Source organism: Nothoprocta perdicaria, unplaced genomic scaffold (genome assembly GCF_003342845.1).
Source record: "Nothoprocta perdicaria isolate Ctin4 unplaced genomic scaffold, notPer1 scaffold_94, whole genome shotgun sequence".
In the NCBI taxonomy this organism is placed as follows: domain Eukaryota; kingdom Metazoa; phylum Chordata; class Aves; order Tinamiformes; family Tinamidae; genus Nothoprocta; species Nothoprocta perdicaria.
The window spans coordinates 1,707,624-1,730,872 of NW_020456243.1; the positions used below are offsets into that span (position 1 = coordinate 1,707,624).

The window sequence follows — 23,249 nt, forward strand, 5'->3', positions numbered from 1 at the left end:
CTWGGATTCTGAGCGCTGCCTGTGCACTCTCATCTGGGCACTGTGTGTTTCTCTTATCACTTCCTAATCTATAAATATTGTTTTATCTTTTCAAACAGACCTTGTTTTCCAGGCCCTATAGGTGCTCTTCAAGAAAGGACCAAATGTTTTCATGGGATGTGTAAAACATGGTGAACTTCTGGGCTGTAAAATATTGCAGTCTTAGTTATGAGTAGTACCACCAAAACCTTAGAAATTGGCTTTGAAAAGGCAGAGTTTGGGGGAAGTCCTAGAGTGAGGATGTAAAATGTGATTATTTTCCTTCTCTTCCTAGGTGCTCCCGCTGGAAAACAGAATGAAGGACAGCACGCGCTTCCCGCAGGCGCTCAACATTGGCATGGGGGTGGTCATGGCCTTGTACATCTCCCTCGCCACCCTGGGCTACCTGCGCTTTGGGGATGAAATCAAAGGCAGCATAACTTTAAACCTGCCACAGGATATATGGTAAGGGGATATAGGATGGAAAGCCCTGGTTCTAGAAAGGAGAGGTTGCGGTGCAAAAGGTGTCATGCATCAGAGCTGTCATGCTTGTAATTGATAGATGCTCAAGCTTTTCTTTAAAATACTTTATTTTCTCTATGCCTTCTACAACTGTGTCATGAGCCTAGCCAGTAATAGCTTGCCTAGAAACAGGAATTCTGTGTGGAAAGAGCCCAGTGATCCTGATGGCACCGTGCTCTGCCTCAAAGAGGAGCCAGTGCCCAAAGTAGCAAAGGAGCAAATCTTCAGTTTGCAGCCAGAGGTATTCCAGGTCTGAAAGGGGCTGGTTTGCTCTTGGATACCTGGGAATACAGAAGCTTATTTTAGTGAACTCTGATTTTTTACTACTGTAAAATGTGTCAGTGTGAACTGTGCATTCTTACTACTCCTCAAAATTTTTGTTTAATTATTTGAGTGCTTCCTGTATAAATACATAAATGGATATAGCCAGAATGGTGACTTTTTTATTTTCATTGCTCTAATTAAACTGTGGGTTTTTTTTTTGTTGTTTGTTTGTTTTGCTTTTAGATTTTGTACTGCTGTTTTATGAACTAACATTGAGCCTGAGTGGCCTTTAGTTAGTGGTCTTTTGCATAAAGATTTTTTTTTCTTTTTTTTCCTCCTTATTTTCTCATTTGATTTCATATTGGAAGGCTTTGTCTTTCAGGGACATATACATACAAAAAAAAAAAACAAAACAAAAAAAAAAAACAAAAAAAAACCCCAGAAATCTTCCAACACTTAACTGCATCCCTTTCTTTTTATAGGATGCGTCTGAGGAAAGGGAAAATCCTTATAGTTGTGCTGTTACCTGCTTTTATTTGTTAATGGAGTTAGGACAAAGTTAAAATGGTAGGTCTAGGTTTCTGTTTTAAAACCTGAATTAACTTTTGCCCAAAAGGAGGAGGAAGAAGAGGAAGAGAAACGTAGCATAAGCTCAGTCTCTTTCTCTGCTGCTGTGTGTTGAGCTCATGCAAGCGACAGAACTAACTMGATTAGCTGCTGCCTAAGTGCTCTGTTCAAATATCAGCTTTCAAATAGCTCCTGGCTACGGTTTGGATGTGAAGATAAGATGCCATTTATTCTGCTGGCTCTTCAGACCTCCTGCAAGAAAAGTAGTGACACGAGAAATGGGAAGCAGAGCTCTCAGAGAATTGTGGAATTGGGATTATAGGTTTAGTGAGCTCAGAGCTGTACGGGACGTATAGATAGAGGTAGATGTTGCTTGTTCTTTATTTTCGCTGGATATTCCCCCACAGTGGCAAATAGGGTCATGAGGAGAAGCTCCGTGGTACCCCCGTGGGTTAGTGGTGGGCTTTGCAGTAGAGCTGCTTGATGCAGTGCACGTGTGGGCAATTAATTCTGCTGCCCACCCATCCCATAGGGCAGCATTTTATTTCACCTGCAGAAGACTTTAGTTTTAGAAGACTTTTAGACCAGTGGCTTTGTGGGAATCTAAGGTCTGTGGATTAAGGGCTCATTGGGAGGAGCTGGTCAAGTTGTCGTTCTGTTCACTGGCTAATATCCATATCAGTGTCTGGACAGTAATTCAGAGCTGATAGAAATACGAATCATCTCTTTTTTTTTTTTTTCTTTTTTTTTTTTTTTTCTTTTCCTTTTAAATTTTTTAAAGCTGTTTAATATTTAAATTTTTAAACCCCCAAAAAAAAAAAAAAAAAAAAAGTATTTATTGCACAGCCCCTCAATGTTAATTTCTCCAGACTAAACAATCCCAGTCTACAGCCCTTCTCAGTAGCCATGCTTTGTAAGCATCCGATTATTTCATATATATAATATATATTTTAGATGCAATTTTACCAAAGCAATACAGGCTTTTCACAATGCTGATTTGCATGTTAGATTTTTTTTTTTTTAACAATATGATGAGATATAGTGAAGACTGCAAGTAGCACAGCACTGGTGACTCTTACCCCTAGAATTCCTGAACCTTCTTCTGAAGAGCTGTTGATTTGGCTGTTTAACATTGCTTTTGTGCAGATTTTTTTTTTTTTTCCAAATTCATTCAAAGTCTTGTGCATCTCATTATGAAATTACATGCTCTTTTTTCCAGCCATTTCTCCARTTTTCAAAGGTTATTCTTAATTTGTACCCTGACTTTCCATATCTTTGCAGGCAACTCTGTATGATTCTGTCCATAGACGTACACTTTATCATGAATTTCATTAATGAAAAGGTTGAATAATAACAACTACAGTACAGATTCAGGTGGAATCCCATTGTTGCAGTTTCCCAGTTTGATACTCACTCACTGATGCGACACTGACTATGGTTTTCCAAGTAGTTTTGCCCTCACATTAGGTTTTCCTTTATTCTGTTATTCCTATCCTTGCACTGGCATTCTGAGAATGTCACTCRGAAGATTTTAATCAATTGCTGGTATACAACATTTTGAGCCCAAATCTTGCATCTTGTATTAAAGCTTTGAACATCTTAACTAAATAAGTTACTTTGATTAAAGCACATTCTATCTGAATAGGTTGTTTTCTAGTCTCTGTCGATTGTATTTTATTAAAATAAAAATGCTGGCAATGTTCCTGACAGGGTATTAGTTTTGGAGACAAGTTATAAAAGAGTAATAGACAAGCTAAGGTTGTAATCAAACCTCTGAAAAGTTTGATTAAAAAATAAAAACTTTAATTAAAAGAGGGCATGGTTATTTTCAGTACTTTAGATCTGTCTCAGGAGGCTTATTTTTGTTTCAATTTCATCAAGACAGTGGCTTATCTTGATGTCACTGTCTGGCATTTTGATCTGATTTCCAGTCTTCTTGGTAACCTGCCTCCTAARTGTTGCTTTGACTAACAAGAATCTTGATTTGGGGGCTCTGTGTATCTTTATAAACTTATATGCAAGCTCTTATATCTTTATAAACTTTATCCAAGTTTTTGCCAGGAATCTGTTCCTGTTCCTCCTCCCTTCTAACTATTCCCTGGGGTCGGTAATTGGGGTGATGGTTTTAATGCTTCTCCTGGACGATTATAGGCTGCACTTTCCTAGCTCTTGGAATTACCGATGTCCTTTAGCTGTAGCAGGATGGAAACTGCTTTTCTGAAGTACATCAGATAAACTTGAATYTGTGCATCCTGCTGTGTGCATTTATGCAAGCCAGTTACCTCACAGGGAGGTAAAAGCTTCTTTCTGCATGTCTACATAAGTGAATGGTACCCATCAAGATGTTTCAAACAATCATACACATTGGTATCCCATCTTCATCTGAGACATCTTGTTTGGGTGGGAAAGAGTTGAGCTGGATGAATACRAATTTTGCCATGCTGTGTCAGTTGATATCACAGAATCACAGAATGGTTGAGGTGAGAAGGGACCTCTACTCCAACCCCAGAATCAGATGCCAAAATCAAGTCCAACCCCAGAATCAGAAGCCAAAATCAGCACAGGCCTGATTTTTTTTGCTAGTTGGAATACATTTCCTATGTATTCCAGTACAGCCTGTGACACTTCAAGAGAGTATGTTTTTGAGTAACCCCAACTAAGCATTGAGGAATACCAGGAAACCAGGGCCTAATCTGCTCTTTCCCTATTCTTGCCAGAGTTCATTTCTTGTTGTTATTGCCTCTGCTTTCTGAAGCGTCTACTGAGCTCTGAGGCAAACCAGGCATCGGTGCTTTGCTCTGCTTCACGTCATCCTGTTGCCAAAGTCTGGATGGTTTATGAGAAATGTTTCTTCTCTCATTTGAGAACATTTAACCCTCCATGGCAAATGGACTAAAACTTTATCTGAAAGCTTTGATCATATTTTTATTTGCCTTTTTATTTCTAGAAATAAAATTATATTAAGAGTCTCATAAATTGCATCATTGGGATGTAAGCAGTACACCAAAAAATGCTTGGACTTGATAGCACAGAGTAAGAGTGCACCTAGATTTAGAGCCRTCAGTCTGTAGGTGGTTGCTCATCAAACTTAAGGACAGTTAAGGTGGGAAAATGTGCCAGATTAGTGGTGCTATAGACTGCATTATCCTTTATAGACTGTGCAAGTCCTGTCCTTGTCCTAAAGTCTTTGCCCAGCTATTGCACGTCTGTGCAATTTATGAGGAAAGACTAAGGGAGCTGGGCCTGTTSAGTCTGGAGAAGAGAAGACTGAGGGGAGATCTGATCAATATTTATAAATATATGAGGGGAGAATGTAGGGAGGATGAGGCCAAACTCTTCTTGGTGGTGGCCACTGACAGGACAAGGGGTAATCAGTACAAATTAAAACAGAGGAAGTTCCACCCCCACGTGAGGAAGAGCTTTCCTGTGAGSGTGGTGGAGCCCTGGCACAGGCTGCCCAGGGAGGTTGTGGAGTCTCCTTCTCTGGAGATCTTCCAAASCCGCCTGGCTGCCACCCTGTGCCCTGTGCTCTGGGTGTCCCTGCTGGAGCAGGGGGGTTGGACTGGATGAGCTCTAGAGGTCCCTACCAACCTCAACCATCCTGTGATTCTGTGGCTTCTATGAGAAAAAAAAAGCACATTGTTCTAGTGCTGTTATCAGTTGAAAAAAAAAAAAAGTTACCTGATTATTCTTGAAAGTTCTCTCACTCTTCAGTCTTCTTGTTCATCATAGACTGTAGATGTGAGGCAGAAACATGCCTGACATTTCCTCTGTTCCATTATAATCTGGCAAACTGAAGAGACTCCTTGTACCCAAATACACTCAACCTACTGGGGTACGATTGTGTATTGTCATAGCAGAAAGTGGCACTGATTAGCAGAGCCCTGGTCTTCAGCTTCACTCTGAGGTCTTTTGAGAAGTCRACTAGAGTGTGTGGTTTTCTGTCTTAGGCCTGTAAGATGTTCTGGAGACCATTAGRTTGAGAAATTGGGCAAATAACTGCCAAGTGATTGTTGCCAATTACGTCTACAGTTCATTACGGTTCACCTTAGGGATTGAGTGTGTAGCACGTAAGGAAGTGCCATCCTTTTCCTCAAAGATGCTGTAATTCTGCAGTGGTAGAAAATATGCCTATTAGATGTAATGGAATAAGAAGATTAATGCTGCTTTTGATCATATGCAATTTCCATGTGTAGATTTCTTGGTTTACAGCAGTGATTATGTGGGAAAGCTTTAGTTTCATTGTCTAAATAAATGCATAGCCTTTTTCTGTAAATATCCATGTTTTTGTGAGTGAGTGTCAATACCAAGAAATTAAAAGTGCTAATAATGATTAATGATTAACACACAGACAGGATTAAATGAAATTTTGGTTTCACAGACGTGGAAATGCTTTTGCATTGTTGTGCACTTTTTGGTATCTTCTCCATTAAAGAAAAATGTGAAGATGGGAATGAAAACTTCTGCTTGGGATAGCCTTGTCACTCAGCCTGAGGAGTCAGGACTCTTTAAATCATGTCCTGGTTCAAAGGAACCCTAGGTGCAGAACTTCAGGTTTTTGTAGAGAGAGGGATGCTACGGAGAGTGCTGAATTATTGGGAATTGTTGCRCTATGGAGCTGGGTCACAGTCATGACCCATGCCTAGATGTGGAGACTTGGATGCCCTAGAATCAAAAACATTACAATCATAGAATCATTGTGGTTGGAGAAGACCTTCATGCTMATACAGTCCAATGGTGAACTTCTAGACAGAGCTTGTGGGATTCGAGCTGTTCTGTAGCTTCCAGGAGCCTGACCAACTGCAGGAAGTAATTTCTGATTTAGTTGTTTCATGATGCACAGAATGGAAGGATTCTTTATGAAAACTTGACTCATTGCATATGTTAAAAAAAAAAACATATGTGAAACTATTGGTCTGATTGGTCTGAGCAGTCCTTTTTGTACAGTGAGGAAACAAATCCACAGAGCRGGTTATTAGCTTGTAATCTGATAGACCTTAAAGCTTTTTAAACACTCTGGACTTAAATTTAGATATTTTTTAATCTTATATATAAAAATACTTTTTATTCACTTAGCCTTTAATGTAAACACAAATGCCATATGATAGAAGTTTCTTTATCTACTTTTTAATTAGGAATTTACAACTTACATAAACTTGTGCAAATGTTTTGAACAGGTTATATCAGTGTGTGAAAATTCTGTACTCCTTTGGGATCTTTGTGACCTATTCCATTCAGTACTACGTGCCCGCCGAGATCCTCATTCCAGCCATCACCTCCAAAGTGGAGCAGAAGCGGAAGCTGCTTTGTGAGCTTGTGGTGAGAGCGCTTCTAGTCTGCTCAACGTGTAAGTTTACTCAGAATTTCCATAAAAATGTCTGTTACACATATTCTTGAGGCCTGCATTGGTAAATGGACCTTTATTTATTTCTCTGGAGGTGCGCTTTAAAACAGTGCCACCAAACGTTGGTCCCTGGTCAAAGGGTTCTGGAGTGTCCCTTATTTTAGGTGGTAATGTCCCAAAGTGCTGTTGTATCTGCCCTCAATGTCCAGTCCTCCTCCTTTTCCCTCACTTGTCCCCTACTTTGTCCTCTCTTCCCGGCCTTCTGTTCTCTTCCCTCTTTTCTCAGGGGGTTGAGTACTACAGATCGTAGTAGTGATCAGGGGTGGATTAGGGACCTCTCTGTGCTCATTGGATGCCCAGYAGAGTGTCACCTGGAATTGATATCCCTGAAGATAAGGAAGGGATAAGGAAGTTCAGGTCTCTACATCTCCCATCCAAAGTACTGACAGAGACTAAAWTGCGTTTATCTTGAAAATCTTATAAAAATTATTACCAGTGAAAACCTGGGTTCTTGACTTCACAATTTAATTCGAAGTGGCTGCTTACCTTAAAAAGATTTGAAACATCCAAATAAAAAATGCCTTTGGTGAATAAAAATGCCAGTAGTTAACAGGTTTAAAAACACATTTGCTTGACTAACTTCTGCACGGCATTGACGCCATGATATTTGCTCCTATTTTTTTTTGTCTTAGCTTTGTTATTACTGAGCCTTGAAATTACTGGGTAATCTCTGAAGGCAAAACATGGCACCAATCTCCATGGGAAGGGAGTAGAAAAGAATTACCTTTAAAAGCTGGATGAGAGATTTGTGCCTGATGAAAAGAACTGGAAACAGAACAACAGTTAGTTGTCTGTGCTGTGAGCTGTACTTGGAAGATTCTCTCTTGGGTTTGATTAAAGASGGTTGCAGGGCTGTGAGGACCTGAAGAGTCCAGTAAAACATGGTGTGGTGAGTTCCCTCTTCACAGAAGTGTTTTTGCGGTGTTATTTTTCAGATCCTTCACTGGTTCGTTACAGGACAACATTTAATGGCCTTTCTTATTTGAAGGCAAGATAAATACTTTGAAATATTTATTGCGATGTTAAATCTTTTCTGAAAAAAAGAAAAGCAGAAAAGAAGTGGTAAAAATGGACCTAATTCCTGACATTGAAACTGCTCAGTGATGCGAGTCTGTGAAGTGGCCCTGCTGGATTTTCATGGGGCTGTTGTGTGACCAACAGTGTTTGTCTTAGTTGTCATTTCCACCTTTTCAAGTGGGTGGTACAAAATGTATGTATGTTGTTATCCATGTACATTTGTCCATGCACATTTATCTAGGTGTTTATTTGCTAAATAGGTTTCAGGAGATCGTTTTCACCAACAGCTGTGTGCAGGCTCCCACTCTCGCACTCCTCTCTTGCTTGACACTTCTCATTGAAGGAAACATAGGTTATAATCTAGAATGGATTGAAATTGTGCTTGGCTTTCACTAAATGCAGAAAGTAGTTCCTAAAATGATTTGGAAAATGTTTATTAAAAAATCCACCAAACTTGAAAATTGAATTAATTTTACTTTTAAAAGTGAAAATGTTTTTGATATCAGTGACAGATTATGTGGTAATGTCTGGACCATTCAGGGGTCATACATTGATTCTATCAGTTTAGAAATAGTTTTCTAAAAAGAGAAACTAATAACACATTAACTTATTAAGAGAAGAGTGGAAAAATCAGACAGCTTTTCATTATTATTACCTTTTTGGGGTTTTGAATTTCTCAGAAATCTATGAAGTCATTGTTTTGTTGTTCCATACATCCATCAGAAGCTTGGCTGGGAATTGCATCTCCTGAGCTGATGCTGGTGAGATACTGGCATTCGTTTGTATTTTTTTGCCTATTTTTATGTGGAAAGAGGCTAGTTCTAGGTACGGACTTGACAATCAGAGACACAAGATGCATCAAAACAAGGTCTTGCTAATGCTTTTATGTGCATTTAGTTGCTTTTGGACACTGAGGGTTGGGGGTTAGTTTGTGTCTTTAGATACTTCTCTCTTGAGAAGAGCGCAGTGTGTGTTGGATGGGTGTCACTTGGGGAATAGGCCGATCGTGGAGGGCACTGTGATCATTTTGGTTCTCCTTCTGCACAGAACYGGTAGTGAAAACTATTCAAAAGATTTCTATATCGGAAGAGAAGAGGAAAACAGACTTAAAAMCAATGTTAGCTATGGCTATTTGAAATTTTAAACCTGTTCTTCATGGCTCTCTTAGGACTCTGCTCCACTGTCATTCAAAGTAAAAGCAAATCTGAAAGGGTATTTCCATGAGAGTGCTGCATGGGTAATAGCATGCCTTTCCTGTGGTTATAATCTCTTATTTGTAGCTTTTGGTCAAGGAAAATGATCACAAGTAACTTGACAGACTTTGTTCCAACTGTTTTTATCTCTTCTTAAAATTTGATTATAGTATTAAAACAGCATCTTTGTCTTGCATTAGATAAAATACAAGCGAAATGTTTTTAAATTTTACGAGAAGGGGGGAAGTGAGTCTCTATTTCATGTAGTTTTTAGCATTTCTCTCCAATTTTTTCCACCTTTGCTTGGATTTCCCCATGCACTCTGTGTGGTCCTTCAGGTTGCTCTGATGCTTCACAATCCTAATGCTCAACCATTGTCCTCCAAACTCTGAGCACCTTGTGCACTTTCTGGCACTACACCGATGGGCTAGACTTCAACTGGAAGTCCAGAACAGGTTGAAGACTGTTCTGGAGTCAGGGAATGCAGGTGGGAGGTTGTCCTGCAGGTAGTCAGGCATCAAAGTGATGGAAAGCTCAGGGTTCCCTGTGATGGAGCTGCCCACGTGCATGGAGGTTCTTGGCTGTTGTACAGTAGGAAAGCTCCTCATAAGCTTCAGCTGCACAAAGTGCAGCTCCTACCTGGCGACTGTTGTCCTTTGAGTCCATACACGCGTCTCTAGTAGTTTTGAAAAGGTATTTGGAGAACTTAACAGCAAACAGGTATGGTCCTGCTCAGACTGTACCATGCTCCTCTCGCTTCCGTGTAATTTCAGGAGGTTCCGTTACAGTCATGTATGTATTTTTATTTGAAATGTAAATGCTTTTCATTTATTTCTCCTCCCCCCCCTTTTTTTTTTTTCCCTAGCATTTGTAGTATTTGAATGTCAAACAACTTCAACCCTTTTAAATATTTGTCAGAGTAGAATTTTTACATTGTGGGAGTACTACTTCTGTTTTACGTCTTCAGAACAGGTATCACAAAGATAATTTCGATCTGCATTTACTGCATCTGCATGGATAAATTTTGGCTTCCAGACCAGATATTGCCATGGATCAGCAGTTTGCTGAGCCCCTTGTGTGATAACGTTGGGGTTATTGCACAGATTGGGAGCACTTGTATCACCATGAAGCTTTTCACAGAATCACAGAATCACGGAATATTCAAGGTTGGAAGGAACCTCTAGAGATCATCTAGTCCAACCTTCCTGCTCWAGCAGGSACACCTACAGCATGTGACACAGGGTGGCAGCCAGGCAGGTTTTGAAGACCTCCAGAGAAGGAGACTCCACAACCTCCCTGGGCAGCCTGTTCCAGGGCTCTGTCACCCTCACGGTAAAGAAGTTCCTCCTCACCTGGAGGCGAAACTTTCTGTGCTCCAGCTTATGGCCGTTTTTCAATTTGCTTTTGAAGAAACAAGGCCATCCTAGCTGAATTTTTAAAAAGTTCACAGTTAATATCTTTTGATCTGTGTTGCGTAGCTCTGCGTAAGTTTCCACTTCATCTACTGAGAGACCAGTTTGGGAGACTGAGACAAAAAAACCTTCTACCCAAGTGAGTCCGAGTGTTGTTTAGTGAATTGCTTGAAATAAGCTGCTGTTAGGTCAGATTTTCTCTTCCCTGCTTACCCAGCACTAAGATGATGGGTATCCTGGAGAGGGGAGACTTTGAACATGTTTGGTGAACCTAAAAAGTCCTTTCTTGTGTTTAAAAACTTGGAAATATGCTCAGCACCTGGAGACTGAGAGGAGATGCAGAGATCGGGAGCTCTGACTGTCCAGAGTTAGGCAACAGTGAGGTTAGACAGCATCAAACCTACCCAGTTCYGTTGCTGACTCCTGTCAAAATTGTGCCCTAAAAATATAGGGGAAGGCAAGAGTGTAAATTCCCTGAATATATAAATATAGGTTTCTGATTTCCTATTTAGCAAAATCTTACCTGTATGTCTCCTGCTGGAAGGTGTTAAAAGTTAAGTTGTGCTTTCTGGAGGTGTTAGAAGAATTACAGATAAATCAACCACGGAGAAAATCTTTTTCTTCTGAATGGTGGCAGCAAATCCACAAAGAAGAAATGAAAATAGAGATGAAGAAATTTGAAAATTAYTTAGTGTTTAAAGAAAGAGATGCTTTCAACATGATATTTTCAATATAGTGAAATAACTTTCTTTTGAGCTGAAGAATGCTGCTGAAATTTGGTTCTAAAATGAAGAAAAATGAAATCCAGAGGTAATATTATCGTTTATCTATGCAACAAATATAGATTTTTTTATAAATAGCTTAATTTAGAGCTGTATTGCAGAAGCCACAGTGCGGCTCTTAAAATGAAAATGGAGAAATTAGTGTATTTGAATAAGGATGTGGAGATATTAGTAGGATTGTCAGCTGTTTTGGTKGTTAGCTCCAAATGAAACAGATTTAATTGAATGGCTGATCCACCTGAGTGTGAACTGAGCTGCTTTCCATTAAAAAAAAATCCTGAGCCCGCTGTGTAATTTTACCAAGAGAAGAAATTCATTATTCAGTTGAACTTTCCCTTGTGCTTGTCTAAATATTTCCTCATTTTAACTGTACTTGGGTGTAGAAAAGAACAGTTCCTGATGCTKAGTGATTAGGTACAAGGTAACATGATGTTTATCAGCTAGCAACACAGGGCCAATAAAATGCTTGTTTAGGGTAGCTGCAGTGCTGGTAAGATAAAGGAGCTTGGAGATCCAAGTAGACTTTAATACATGTATTTGGGATAGCATTTCTGCGGAAGTGGTTGGTGTACTAGACTTTTTTGGTAAGAGTTTGGTCATTTTAGAGGTGACATTAATGACATAAATGGAGCTTAACTTGGTAATTAAGAAGCTGTATGACAAATAATGTTCCATTCACTTTTTCATCATTAACCTTTTCAGGGTAATGTTCAAGGTTTCAGCAGTTTGATATTATTTCTTCTTCYTGTGAATCAAAAAATGGGAGCATCTCTAGGGCTGTGTATAAACCTGCAGTCTTTTGGGGACTGTTAAATGCAGTATAGTAATAATGGTTAATTTTTGGTCTTTGGTTTACTGTGAGTATTTATTACTTATTGGTAATAAAGCAGTGTGTACAGGTCTGAAATACCATGTGGTGGGTGATGCAGAGCACAGAGCTGTGAATTATTTTCTCTCAAAACTGAAATTTTGGGCAGGTAGGATACACATAATAMACACGCACATGAGGGAACAACTGGTTCCTTGCCAGGAAATACAGTTTAGTGGTTTTTTCTTCACTTGTGCCTTTGCTTGGAACACCTTTTTGCCACRCTGTGCTTGGGCTGGTGTAGCTGTTCTGCTGGCAGGATCATGCTGTGAAATGAATGAAGGAACTCATCTGACCTGTAACTTTTCCAAACCACTTTCCTTCATATCTGGAAGTTTTCCTAGATGTATTTTGGTGGGACAAGTTAAAGAGCTGCATTCTGCAGTTCCAGGAGATGGAAGAAAGAACAGGAATATTTGCAGGATATTRTTTTATAACACAGGTAAAGCAGATTAACAGTTCAGCCCTATGGAAAGAGGATATCTTACTCCTCTGTTGTCTCCATATCCCCTTTTCTACCCTGGCTCATGTTATTCAAACTTTTTTCCTTTTTACTGGGTCTGCCATTAGATGAGAAATAATAATAATATTGATAAAAAGTACATGTGATTCATTAATCAGCAGAACAACCCATGTTCTCTCGTGAACTGTTTTGCATATTTTTTGATTCCACAAGTGTGTTTTGACTTGTGATAATTACTCACTGAGCAAGGATACTCTGCAGCATGTCAAAATATGAGTTCTGGCGTCGTCTTCAACRTGAAACTCCCTTTGCACTTCATGTGGGCTTTGCTGCTAAGATGTTCTAGCCTGTATTTACTGCTTGAGTAAAAATTGTCTTGAATCACAGTACTGTCCTAGAAACTAGTAAMTTGTTGAGGTTTTTCTGAGAAAGCAAAGCTGAAGTACCTCATGTTCTTGTAATTCCAGGCACTCCTATTTTAATGGTAAGTGTAACTATTGCAGCAGGTTCCTGCTGAAGTTTTATGTATTCCCACAGTGTTCCAGGTGAATCTCCGACCTCCCGATGCTCTGTATCGTCACGGGGCAGTTCTGAAAAAATGACCAGGTTTAGACCACCTGCAGTTTGGGTTACTAGAACTGTAGAGGGTGCCAAAACACGTGTTTTCTGTAAATTTCTGGCTGTGATTGTTCATCATTATTATTGTTCAAATAATAGTTTGCTTTGTCTGACCTCTGGGGTTTTTCTTTGGTAGATAATGCTGGATCCTTTGATTTTGTATGTGGTTTAACGATCCTTTCATTCTGTATGTGGATTTGATTCTGTATGTGGATCCTTTGATTCTGTATATGGATCAACGATCCTTTGATTCTGTATGTGGATTAAAAAACCTGAATTGTGCACCGTTCTGGCTGATATTTGGGGCAGTATTCCAGAGAGATTCCAGTAAGAGAGCTTAAAGGAAATGAAATGGGAAAAGAAAAGGAAATGTGCCCGTGCTGTGCTGAGAACTGCACTTTCAGAGGAAACAGTTTTCTAGCAAAGAAGGACTTGGAGGGATTGTGGCCTTAGATTGGGACCTGGAGGCAGTTTGAGATCKATGACTAGAAAAGAATGTATTGCTTCATTTTTATTTCTGTGTTCTTTTAGAGCAAGTTTTAAAGTAATCCTTAGTAAATACTCCTGTGTTTGCATTATGGTGATGTACCAAATTTCAATGCAGTTCTATGTATGTAATGAATCATAAGTTACAGAACTAAGATTACCCTTGTTAGGACAAGTGAATTGGCTGTGGAGTTGTCCAGACATGGCATGGCTCATGGAGATAGTCAAAGTAAGGTGACAAAAGTCAATAAATGAACTGAGTTGGCCTTGAGGACACAAGTGTCCTCTGCCTTGTAAGAGTATGGTCTGAAGCACCTAAAGCAACATTTTATTTCCTTGGAYGTATATTTATATTCTCTTGTTTTTTCCTTTGAAGCTTATTACTATGGGAACAATGACGTCGCYGGGCAGAGCTAAGTGGAGTGCACGTTTCAGAGCACATCTGGGAAAGGTTTGCCTGTGTTAGGCTTTGGGCAGCATTTCAGTCTCGGATGCCTCTCGTTGCTCCTAAATTGAGGAGATTTGGCTATGTAATGAGGAACGAAGATGATGAAGGCACCGGGCCTGTTTAGCCTAGAGAAGACTGAGAGGAGATCTGATCAATATGTATAAGTACTTGAGAGGAGAATGTAGGGAGGAAGGGGCCAAACTCTTCTCAGTAGTGGCCAGTGACAGGACCAGGGGCAATGGGTACAAGTTGAACCACAGGTAGTTTCGTGTCCATAGGAGGAAGAACTTCTTTCCTGTGAGGGTGACAGAACCCTGGAACAGGCTGCCCAGGGAGGCTGTGGAGTCTCCTTCTCTGGAGATCTTCCAAACCCGCCTGGCTGCCACCCTGTGCCCCGGGCTCTGGGTGTCCCTGCTAGAGCAGGAAGGTTGGACTAGATGATCTCTAGAGGTCCCTTCCAACSTCAACCAGTCTGTGATTCTGTGAATTATAGACTTGGAGGAAAGCATAATATTAGGAAGCTGAATTTGACAAACCTGCTCCATCTGAATTAATATGAATATAATGTGTTTAAAGAGAATTGAACTTCACAGCTTAAACAGTGAAAATTCCCTGTAAAATAATCATCTCATGTAATCCAACACCCGTTCAAAATTGCACTTGCATTAGTGTACTGTGCCTGTTATGCTTCTTRAACTATTTCTACCATCTCTTTCATCCTCCAAAAGAACTTGGTTGATGCCAGCTTGGCCATCAGCTTGATGGTTTGATCAAACATGATTGCTTTTTTTTTATTATCCTGTGGTGTCCTTTACAAATTTAGAAATTAGATGCTTTCCATCATTTCCATTTGTGGTACTTAAAATATTGTTCAAGGTTATATATTCAAATCTGCAAATAACTTGTGCTTAGGTTTTGGATGGGTAACCAGTTTTTGCAATGTTAAAATCAACATATTTGAAGCTATCTTTTTAAAGCAACTTTTTCAAATTTTTTCTCTTTTTGTATTTTTTTTTATTAAAGCTTGCATTCTGCATCTCGCAAATGTGAATGATTTGCAGAGAAGAAGTGGTCTATGATCACTTAAAGTAGAAGGTATTACATTCAGGCATATCAGTAGCTTGTAAGGGAAGAGCAGACAGGAGATCCCACATGGCGAGGTGGTTTTCAATGGCAAAGAAGAATCCAGGACAGGGAGGAAAAATACATGACTCCCGTAGAGAACTTGCTCCAACTGTAATGGGTRGGTTTATGTTTCAGTTTGATTCTTTCACTCAAAGAAAACTTCTAATAAAGAAGTAATTAGAGATTCTTAAGGGATGTATGTCAAATCAAAGAAGATTTAGCTCCAGTGGTTAATTGATTTGAAGCATAATTTCTACCACTTAGGACTTGCTTGTTTGAAGTCAGGCTTCTGAAGGAACAAGTCTACACAATTTTTGTACGCATGTACCCTCTGTAAGTAACTTTCATTGATTTATTTTATCAGTTTCCCTTTATGTTTTTGCTTTATTTTATATCTCTCCCCGTTTTATTTGTCTTTCAGAATTTATCTGTAGAATCAGACAAAGAACCAGAAGTTCATTAGTATAATCGCATGGAATGAGCATTATTGTGGTGTCACCAAGTAATCCACTTGACATAATATATTTAGATAGGAAATGTGAAAGGTTTGGCTAAGGGTGCTGCAGTTACCTGATTTATGTCTCCTTTAATTATCCCTATTCGATCGTTATAGAATATACATATGTTATTGGAGTAAGGAAATAAGCACTTGCTGTCAAGTATACCACTGAGAACACGGTAAGAGTTTAATTTAAAAACTTAGAGTTAGCTAAAAGAATGTACTATTAGGTTAAATGTAAAATGATACATTGTAAATGTATTGGGAGTCTGATTTAAAATTTTTTGGTCTCATTTTGAGGTTGTCGCCTAGAAGGTGCATTTTGTGCCACTGTTAAGCACAGAGAATATGCTGCCCAGAGGCCTGAGTGAGCTCTAATGGCATTAGAGAATATTCTAGATTTGTGACTCTTGGAAAAACTATTTTGTTTTGATATTATTGCTCAAATTAAAGCTCTTCATGGTGAAGTCATTCTTTGTTTTTTCTTTTTTTTTCACTCTGATATGTCATTTACTGTGATACAAGGAAATTGCAAAGCAGCAAGCTAAGGTTAAAAAAGTGTTGTGAATGTTATAAACTAAAATAATTCATTTTTGTGGCTGTTGTTTTAGAGATCCTAGATTTAATCCTTACTCAGCTTTATGCTAAATAAAATACGGAGTACTGGTAAATAACCTGCCTGCCAAAGGTAGAACAATATGATGCGGTAGAATTAGAAATTGTGAATTGCTTACCCAATATTAACTTTTCTTCAGAATAAGAAATGGGACCAAGACCCATAGTGTTTTTTGGTCTTGTTAAGGCATCTGTCCATGTGTCAGTGAGTGCTTCAGAAATGCCCCTCTGTCTTTGTGGCTTTCTGCATGGTCRGAAGGACTGTCCATCTGGCATCCTCTAGCGCTGCTCATGTCTGCTTCAAGGAAGGGACGAAATGCTGGAAGTAGAACAGAGCATCTTGGATAAAAGATATCCTGGAAAAATAAAAAAGGCATCTGGATAAAAAGACAGCAAGTGATTCRCCACCCCCACTGTTTTGTTTCTTCATCAGCACTGAGGTGTTTCGGCCTCACGTGTGCCTGGGAGCTGCCGTGGTTTCCAGTGGASCAAAGTCCTTCTTTCTAGGTCAGGAGTCCTGAGGCCTTCCCGGCTCTCATTGCTGCCCAGTGCTGGTCACCTCTGGCAGCCGTGGTTCTCATCCCATTCCAAGTGATACGTGACTGAAATTCGAGAACTGAGTTTTCACCAGAGATAACTGCTCGATACCTATTCCTTGCTCTTAACTGAATTTGGATACTCACTTTGGAAGAACAATTCTGACGTGAATATATTCCATTCAGGATAGAAACGTTTCTATCCTTATACTTTGTTAATCATGATGCTRCCGTGATGCTTAATCAAAACTCTTACAGAAGTCTAGGTACATTATCACCAATATTTTTTATCAAATTCAAATCTCATTAAAGCAGATAGTTCGGTAATACCGTTTTCATAAAATTTCATATATCTGAATTCTTTGTAGAGGTCTCACAGGATTGACAAGTTCTTCCGCTCGAGATTATTATGAAGATGATAGGCCTACAGTTATCCTATATAATCTTCAATTTATATAGTTTCTAATGTATCAAAATTCACCTCAAAGCCCACTATTGTTCACAGAAGTCCTTATCTAGCTCTTTAAAAACACTTGCGTGCTTCTTATGCAGTCCTCCTGATTTTCAGAGACATTTCCAAACCGGTTTAAATCCTTGATGGATATTGCAATGAAAGTACTTTGAAGTACTTCATTTCACAAAGATTAYTGTTTTTTTTTTCTTTGAAATACTGATCAAAAATATTGCTGAAACATCTCCTCTTTTTTGTTTGGCTTTTGATTATTCTGTCATCATGGTTTGTCCCTCGATAGACAGGGTCACTAACCTGTCGTTAATGAGTAATCAGAGATCAATTCTTTTGATCAAAATAAGAGCTCAAACTGAATTTATCCTTTGTGGATGCAACATTTTTCAATTAGTTAATTCTTATCTTTAATTCTAGAGAGGTTATGGTGTATTAGTACTGGCATGATGATATCCAATACATACTACATTTAATTAAAAATTAACTGGTGTTCTTTTTTTTAATATTATTTTTTATTTTTTTTGTTTAAGAAGCTGATCACTCTTTGTGACACCAGTTCATTTTCAAACTTGTACTGATCTCTCACAACTTTCCTTAGAAACATGCACAGAAATTTGCTTCTGTGTTGCTGGAGACCCTGAAATAGGCACCCGTGACATGAGTAGTTAGGTTTTTATCCTGTCATTTTTGTGAGTCTCGGTCTCCCTAACCTGTGTGTAGTGATAATATAGCTCTTAATATAGCAGCCTGACCAGGTTCTCATAATACTTTCTCGATTTATTACAGTAAATAACGTATAGGCTACCAGAACAACCATTTCTTTATTTTCCCTTTATATATATTCTTTTCATACTCCTTACTATTTCACTTTGCTATTACCTTGTACATTTGTAGCTAATTTATTTCTAGACCATTTTCTCGGTGCTTTTGTTTTTTCATTTTCTGAAATGGAGGCTATCTAAAACCTGCGACATTATTTTCCCATAGCAAGTGAGCTAGAGTTCTGCAAAGCTTCAGTATTTATTTGCTTGGATAGCCCCGTGTGCACTTTGCTGCTGTTCTTCTTGCACTCACAAGTTAAGAAGAATCCCTAAGATTACTTATGAATTTGCTTCCTGCAGCTCCTTTTGTAGCCTGTGAAATGTCACGTGAAGCCTCTAAAGCAATGSAGACACCGACCATGAACAGGAGATAATTATTCACTGGCAGTGCATGGTTTTGGACCCTATTTTTGGCGTGGATGACAGTACCATTAATAAGTGTCAGAAGGACAGGAGAATTATGACAGGACACTCTGTCTTCTAAAACTATTGGTTCCAATTCAGYGTGGAAGTGACCTTAGGAGTTTATAGTTAGACCTGCTGCTCAAAGCTGGGTTTGTTCGAGTTGAGACAGGTTGCCTGGGGCTTGGTCTGGTTGGGTCTTGAAAGCCCCCAAGGATGGAGGGTCTCCAGGCTCTTTGGGCAGGCTGTCCTAGTGCTCAACTCCCCATGGCCACGTCAGCCACACTCCTTACTCAGCCTCACCTCAGGTCACCAATGGTCTTGTTTGTTCTTACGGCAGTAACTCTTGTCTTTACGCTTACCCTCAGTAATGAGCCTGATTTGGTCTTTTCAGTAGCCTCCTCTGAGGTACTGGGGAACTCTTGGGTCCCCCGTAGCCCTCTGCTCTGCAGGATGATGAAGCTTAGTCCCCTCAGCTTCTCCTCACAGGGCAAGTATTGCAGCCCTGACAGGTTGGCCCTTTGCAGACCTCACTCCAGGTCTTCGGTGTCTCTCATATATTGGAAAGCCCAAACTGGGCATATTTGGATGTAGTTTTTGGATTGAGGATGTAATTTTTGTAATGGAGTTGGTGTAAAAATKTAGTCTTATGCATATAATTTCCCATTCAGAGCAATATCTGCAGTACTGTAGAAATCGTGATAAAAATTTTTGAGGATTATCTTTATTGGACATGGCTGTGAATTACCCTCACTTATTTCACAGAGAGGAAAGCCATGTGTAAAATTTAAAAAGTGTATTTAAAGACTCAAGGCTTTGGCTTATTTGTCCAAGGTTTATCTAYGTGGTAAAATATCAACTAAACCTAAAAAAAACCCCAAAAACCTATAAAATCCACACTTTCCCCAAAAAATAATTATTTCAATGCCAGTATTTCATTTTTAAGGATCTTAGATCCATTTTGCTTGTGTACTGGTGTTATTTGGAGTAACTAAATTGTACTGTTACACTGCAGCACTTGTGGGGTTTTTTTTTGTTTGTTTCTGTGTATTTGTTTTTTTATCAGGAATATCGAGTTAATGCTTGTCTCCCATAATACGGTAAGAATCATACACCAAACTCACCATCTTYTGAGCTCAGAATAAACCACTTACTTACATGTATAATACTCCAGCTATGATCCCACTTGCAGTGTCAGTTGTAAGCAGTTCTTCAGTACTAATAGAGGGGTGAACAATTCTTACTAATTACCTGTTGCAGACAATTACTTAGGAAAATGATGCATGGTTTACTTAGTTATAGGACAACAAAAGGAATTAGTACTGAGTCCAGGTATGTTATTACTTTCCAGGAGTTTTATCCTATCGGTCTGGCTTAATGATAACTCTAATTTAGTGTGATTGTAGCCCTGCTCTCCTGTTATGCGTAACATTCATGTATAATCAAATCTGTTTTTCACTGTCAGCTGCTCCAAACTGGCTTTATGCTGCCCCCGGGAAAATGTTATAAATTAGATGTGGCATCGCAGCCCTGGCTGCTGCTAATACATTTTACAGTGAAATTCTTGCATAAAGGCCTGTCTTAGAGCTGAATCATAGATATTAGGGACGAATAATGCTATTGTGTTTTTAAAAATATTTGTTCTTATTTTGTGCCTGTGTGTATGACTCATCTCAAACTGGATGCTGTGGACCATGGCTAAGGTAATGCAGCGCTTGCTTGTTTGTGCTGTAACATCCCCCTGAGCTCCAAGAAGTGCATTAGCAAAGGCAGGGTGCAGGGACAGACTTCTGTGGCCTTTCTGTAGGGCCATGTGGGTTACAAGCTCGTGTTCAGCAGCTGGTGATGGATATGCATGATAGCGCCCTATCCGTCATTGCTACGGGGCATTCTAGATGAAATGCTGGGATCGGGCTCTATTTTAGTAGTTAGGTGGAAATTGCATCCAGTAAGGGGGGTTGGGTTATGGGGTGAGGGTATTTTGCAASAGTTATGCATGAGTAAATCACTGAAACTGTTGAGATATTGGACAAAGAAGCAAGCAGTCACAATTATGTGAGAAGTTCTCCCCTGTTTGGACAAAATAATGASAAAGACAGAGCCTAGAGTCTTCCTGCAGTGGCACCGAGTGCTTGCGTGGGGCTCTGGAAATTTAGAGAATTGGCTGGACTCAACTCACTGTGGTTGTGTGTTTATTCTCATGCTGTGTTTTCGTAATGACAAGAACTAGGAATCCTTACGGCCCACTGCAACTCTAAGCCATTTATGTAACTCTTCAACTAAGATTAATGAAGAAATAGGGTGTCAAGAATTGATTACAGAAATATTGGCCTCAATACAATATAGGTTCCCCAGGTTATATATATTATATATTTTTTTACAGATATTTATATAAAATATGAATACACAAATGTGTGTATATATTATATACACACTATTTATATTTATTTATTTTGCATATGTAGACTCAGTCATCTCCTGCAATTCAGCAATATGTGTCACTGCTGGAATTTTGTAATGATTTTTTTCTATATAATGTTTCCCTCATTTAGAATGTTATATGGATGCTGCTTAATTAACAAACTGCAAATAGTTTTCTCATKCCATTACTATTCAAATGTGGTCTGAAAAATCACTTGTTTCTAAGTGCTTTTTCATTCATTTCATTTTTCATTTCATTTCTTTGAGTGCATCGCAAGCACTAATGTGTTTTCAAAACTTTRTATAAGAAAAGTGAAAATGGAGAGTAAAGGCTAAAAGAACTAAGGTCAGCCATGTTCCTTGCTTATAAGAGTCCTGTTTAAAACATTCAGAGATGATCTTTCAGAATATTTAGCATTGTGTAATTTAATGTAGCTGTTTATGTAGGTTCAAAGCAGAGTTTCTATTGACGTCAGCTGCATCTGCAAGTGCTCTGCACTTCAGCAAATCAGACCTGAGGAAGCCTGACACCCACAGACGATTACTGATGAGCTCAGTTGACATAAGTGATGCTGGGTGAGTCACTTAAGAGCTCAGAGGCAGCTCTCCAGAACAATACTGAGTTGCCTCAACTAAAAGATCTTTTTCTCTCTTCCTGAACTATTTTCTCCTTCACTTCTTTTCATTTTTTTTGCATGGAACTTACAGCTCTTCTTTTCGACTTCTTGGTCTTGATTCATTCTCTGCCATGATTCCATGGTCCATAGATGCATGAAAACTAAAATAATAGTAATAATAATAAAAATAATAGTAGTAATAATAATAATAAAAGTAAATAATAAAAAATGCTGTTGAAGATCTTACTATAATTTACTTTGTAAAAGAAATGTGTATCCTCCATGGTTACAGCATCTCTAGTGACTGTARTTACTGAAATCAGAATCTTTTTCCTTTGCCACACAGAAGGCAGGTTTGCATGCAGAATGACCTTCCTTTCCCAGAGGCTGTAACATTTTGGGTCCTGGTGTTCAGGAAACATTAAAAATGAAAAGAAAGTGATTTTGGTTTTGATTTGAACAGAATAATATACTTTTTCCTGTATATATTTTTCTGTATTATAGCAAATATTATCTCAGTCATTAAATTTTGAAAAATTGTAAGTCATTTAAAGAGGAATTTTATGTTAGGAAATGTCAGGCAAACTAATAAGTACAGTCAGGACCAACTGTACATAACTCCAGGTGAAACATTTGCCCCTTGATTTAGAAGCTGTTAATTTAATGGAGAATAAAAAAAATCACTTGGAAAATATCAAATCCTGAATTGCTTGCTATCTGGTCAAGGCCTGTGTTTTTCATTAAAGAAAATAATTTCCTGCAGTGCTGAACTAAATATATGAGTCTTAGTTATAACTATCTATTAGCCAAAATTGCAACTAAGAAATTTCATGTTTTAAAAAGAAACCTTGTATTGCAATGCTTTGATTCAACTGTCAGGCTTATTTATATCACCATTTTAGCACTGTCTTAGTCAAGCACACTTAACTACCCCTGAATTTCTGACCAGGAATAAATTTAAGTTTAGTCCAAACTACTTTGGTGAGCTATGGCCTTAGTTACCAAACCTGTTACCAAGTTAAACAAGATTACCCATAAATTTCTCATTATATATTTAATCCTTTTATCTCACTCATTCCCCATGGAAGCTTTTGCTGTGGTTTGTTTGCTGTTTTAAGTTCTCATGGGCAATGTCTGCACGATCTTATGGGCATGCACGACATTTGTGCTTTGTTCCCTTATGAAGGAGAGTAAGCCTAAACTTGCAATGAAGGAGAGTAAGCCTAAACTTTCAAAGCAAGAAAAATGGATAAAGGTCAAGCTAGAGGCTCTTGAACCTAATTAAATTTCCCTGTACTCTTACACTTTCAGTGATAAAAGAGACCCTACCTTGTTTTAAACAAGCATAAAGATTTTTAATTCACTCCTAAAGCTTAACATTCTTCTCAACCACTTTTAGCGATTGAAATATTAGTCATCAAGGAATGGGATTTATCTTGTATAACTTCAGATGTCTACATCTAAATTAGTTGTGTAGGCTCCCATTATAGTCGAATTAATATAGTCAGTGGTGTATAGGAGGAGGTGTATTGCTTTCTGAAGAAGAAATTCTCCATTTGGTTAGATGAACTTAATTTACCAGGTTGACAAAATCTCTACCTAATATGTGGAATCTGCACAAATAGCTCATCTGTCAGTATCCAGATTTAGGTGAGATTAATTCATTCTCACTTTAAGATATTTCT

The 23,249-nt window shown here is 38.7% G+C and overlaps 1 protein-coding gene across 1 annotated transcript in view; it reads left to right on the top strand.

Moving 5' to 3' along the window:
- Positions 1-23,249, top strand: part of SLC36A4 (solute carrier family 36 member 4) — a 95,021-nt gene that overhangs the window by 32,992 nt on the left and 38,780 nt on the right. Inside the window, exons 9-10 of the mRNA XM_026052959.1 lie at positions 314-483; positions 6,549-6,718. Coding sequence (XP_025908744.1) covers positions 314-483; positions 6,549-6,718 — 340 coding nt within the window. The remainder of the gene's footprint in view (positions 1-313; positions 484-6,548; positions 6,719-23,249) is intronic.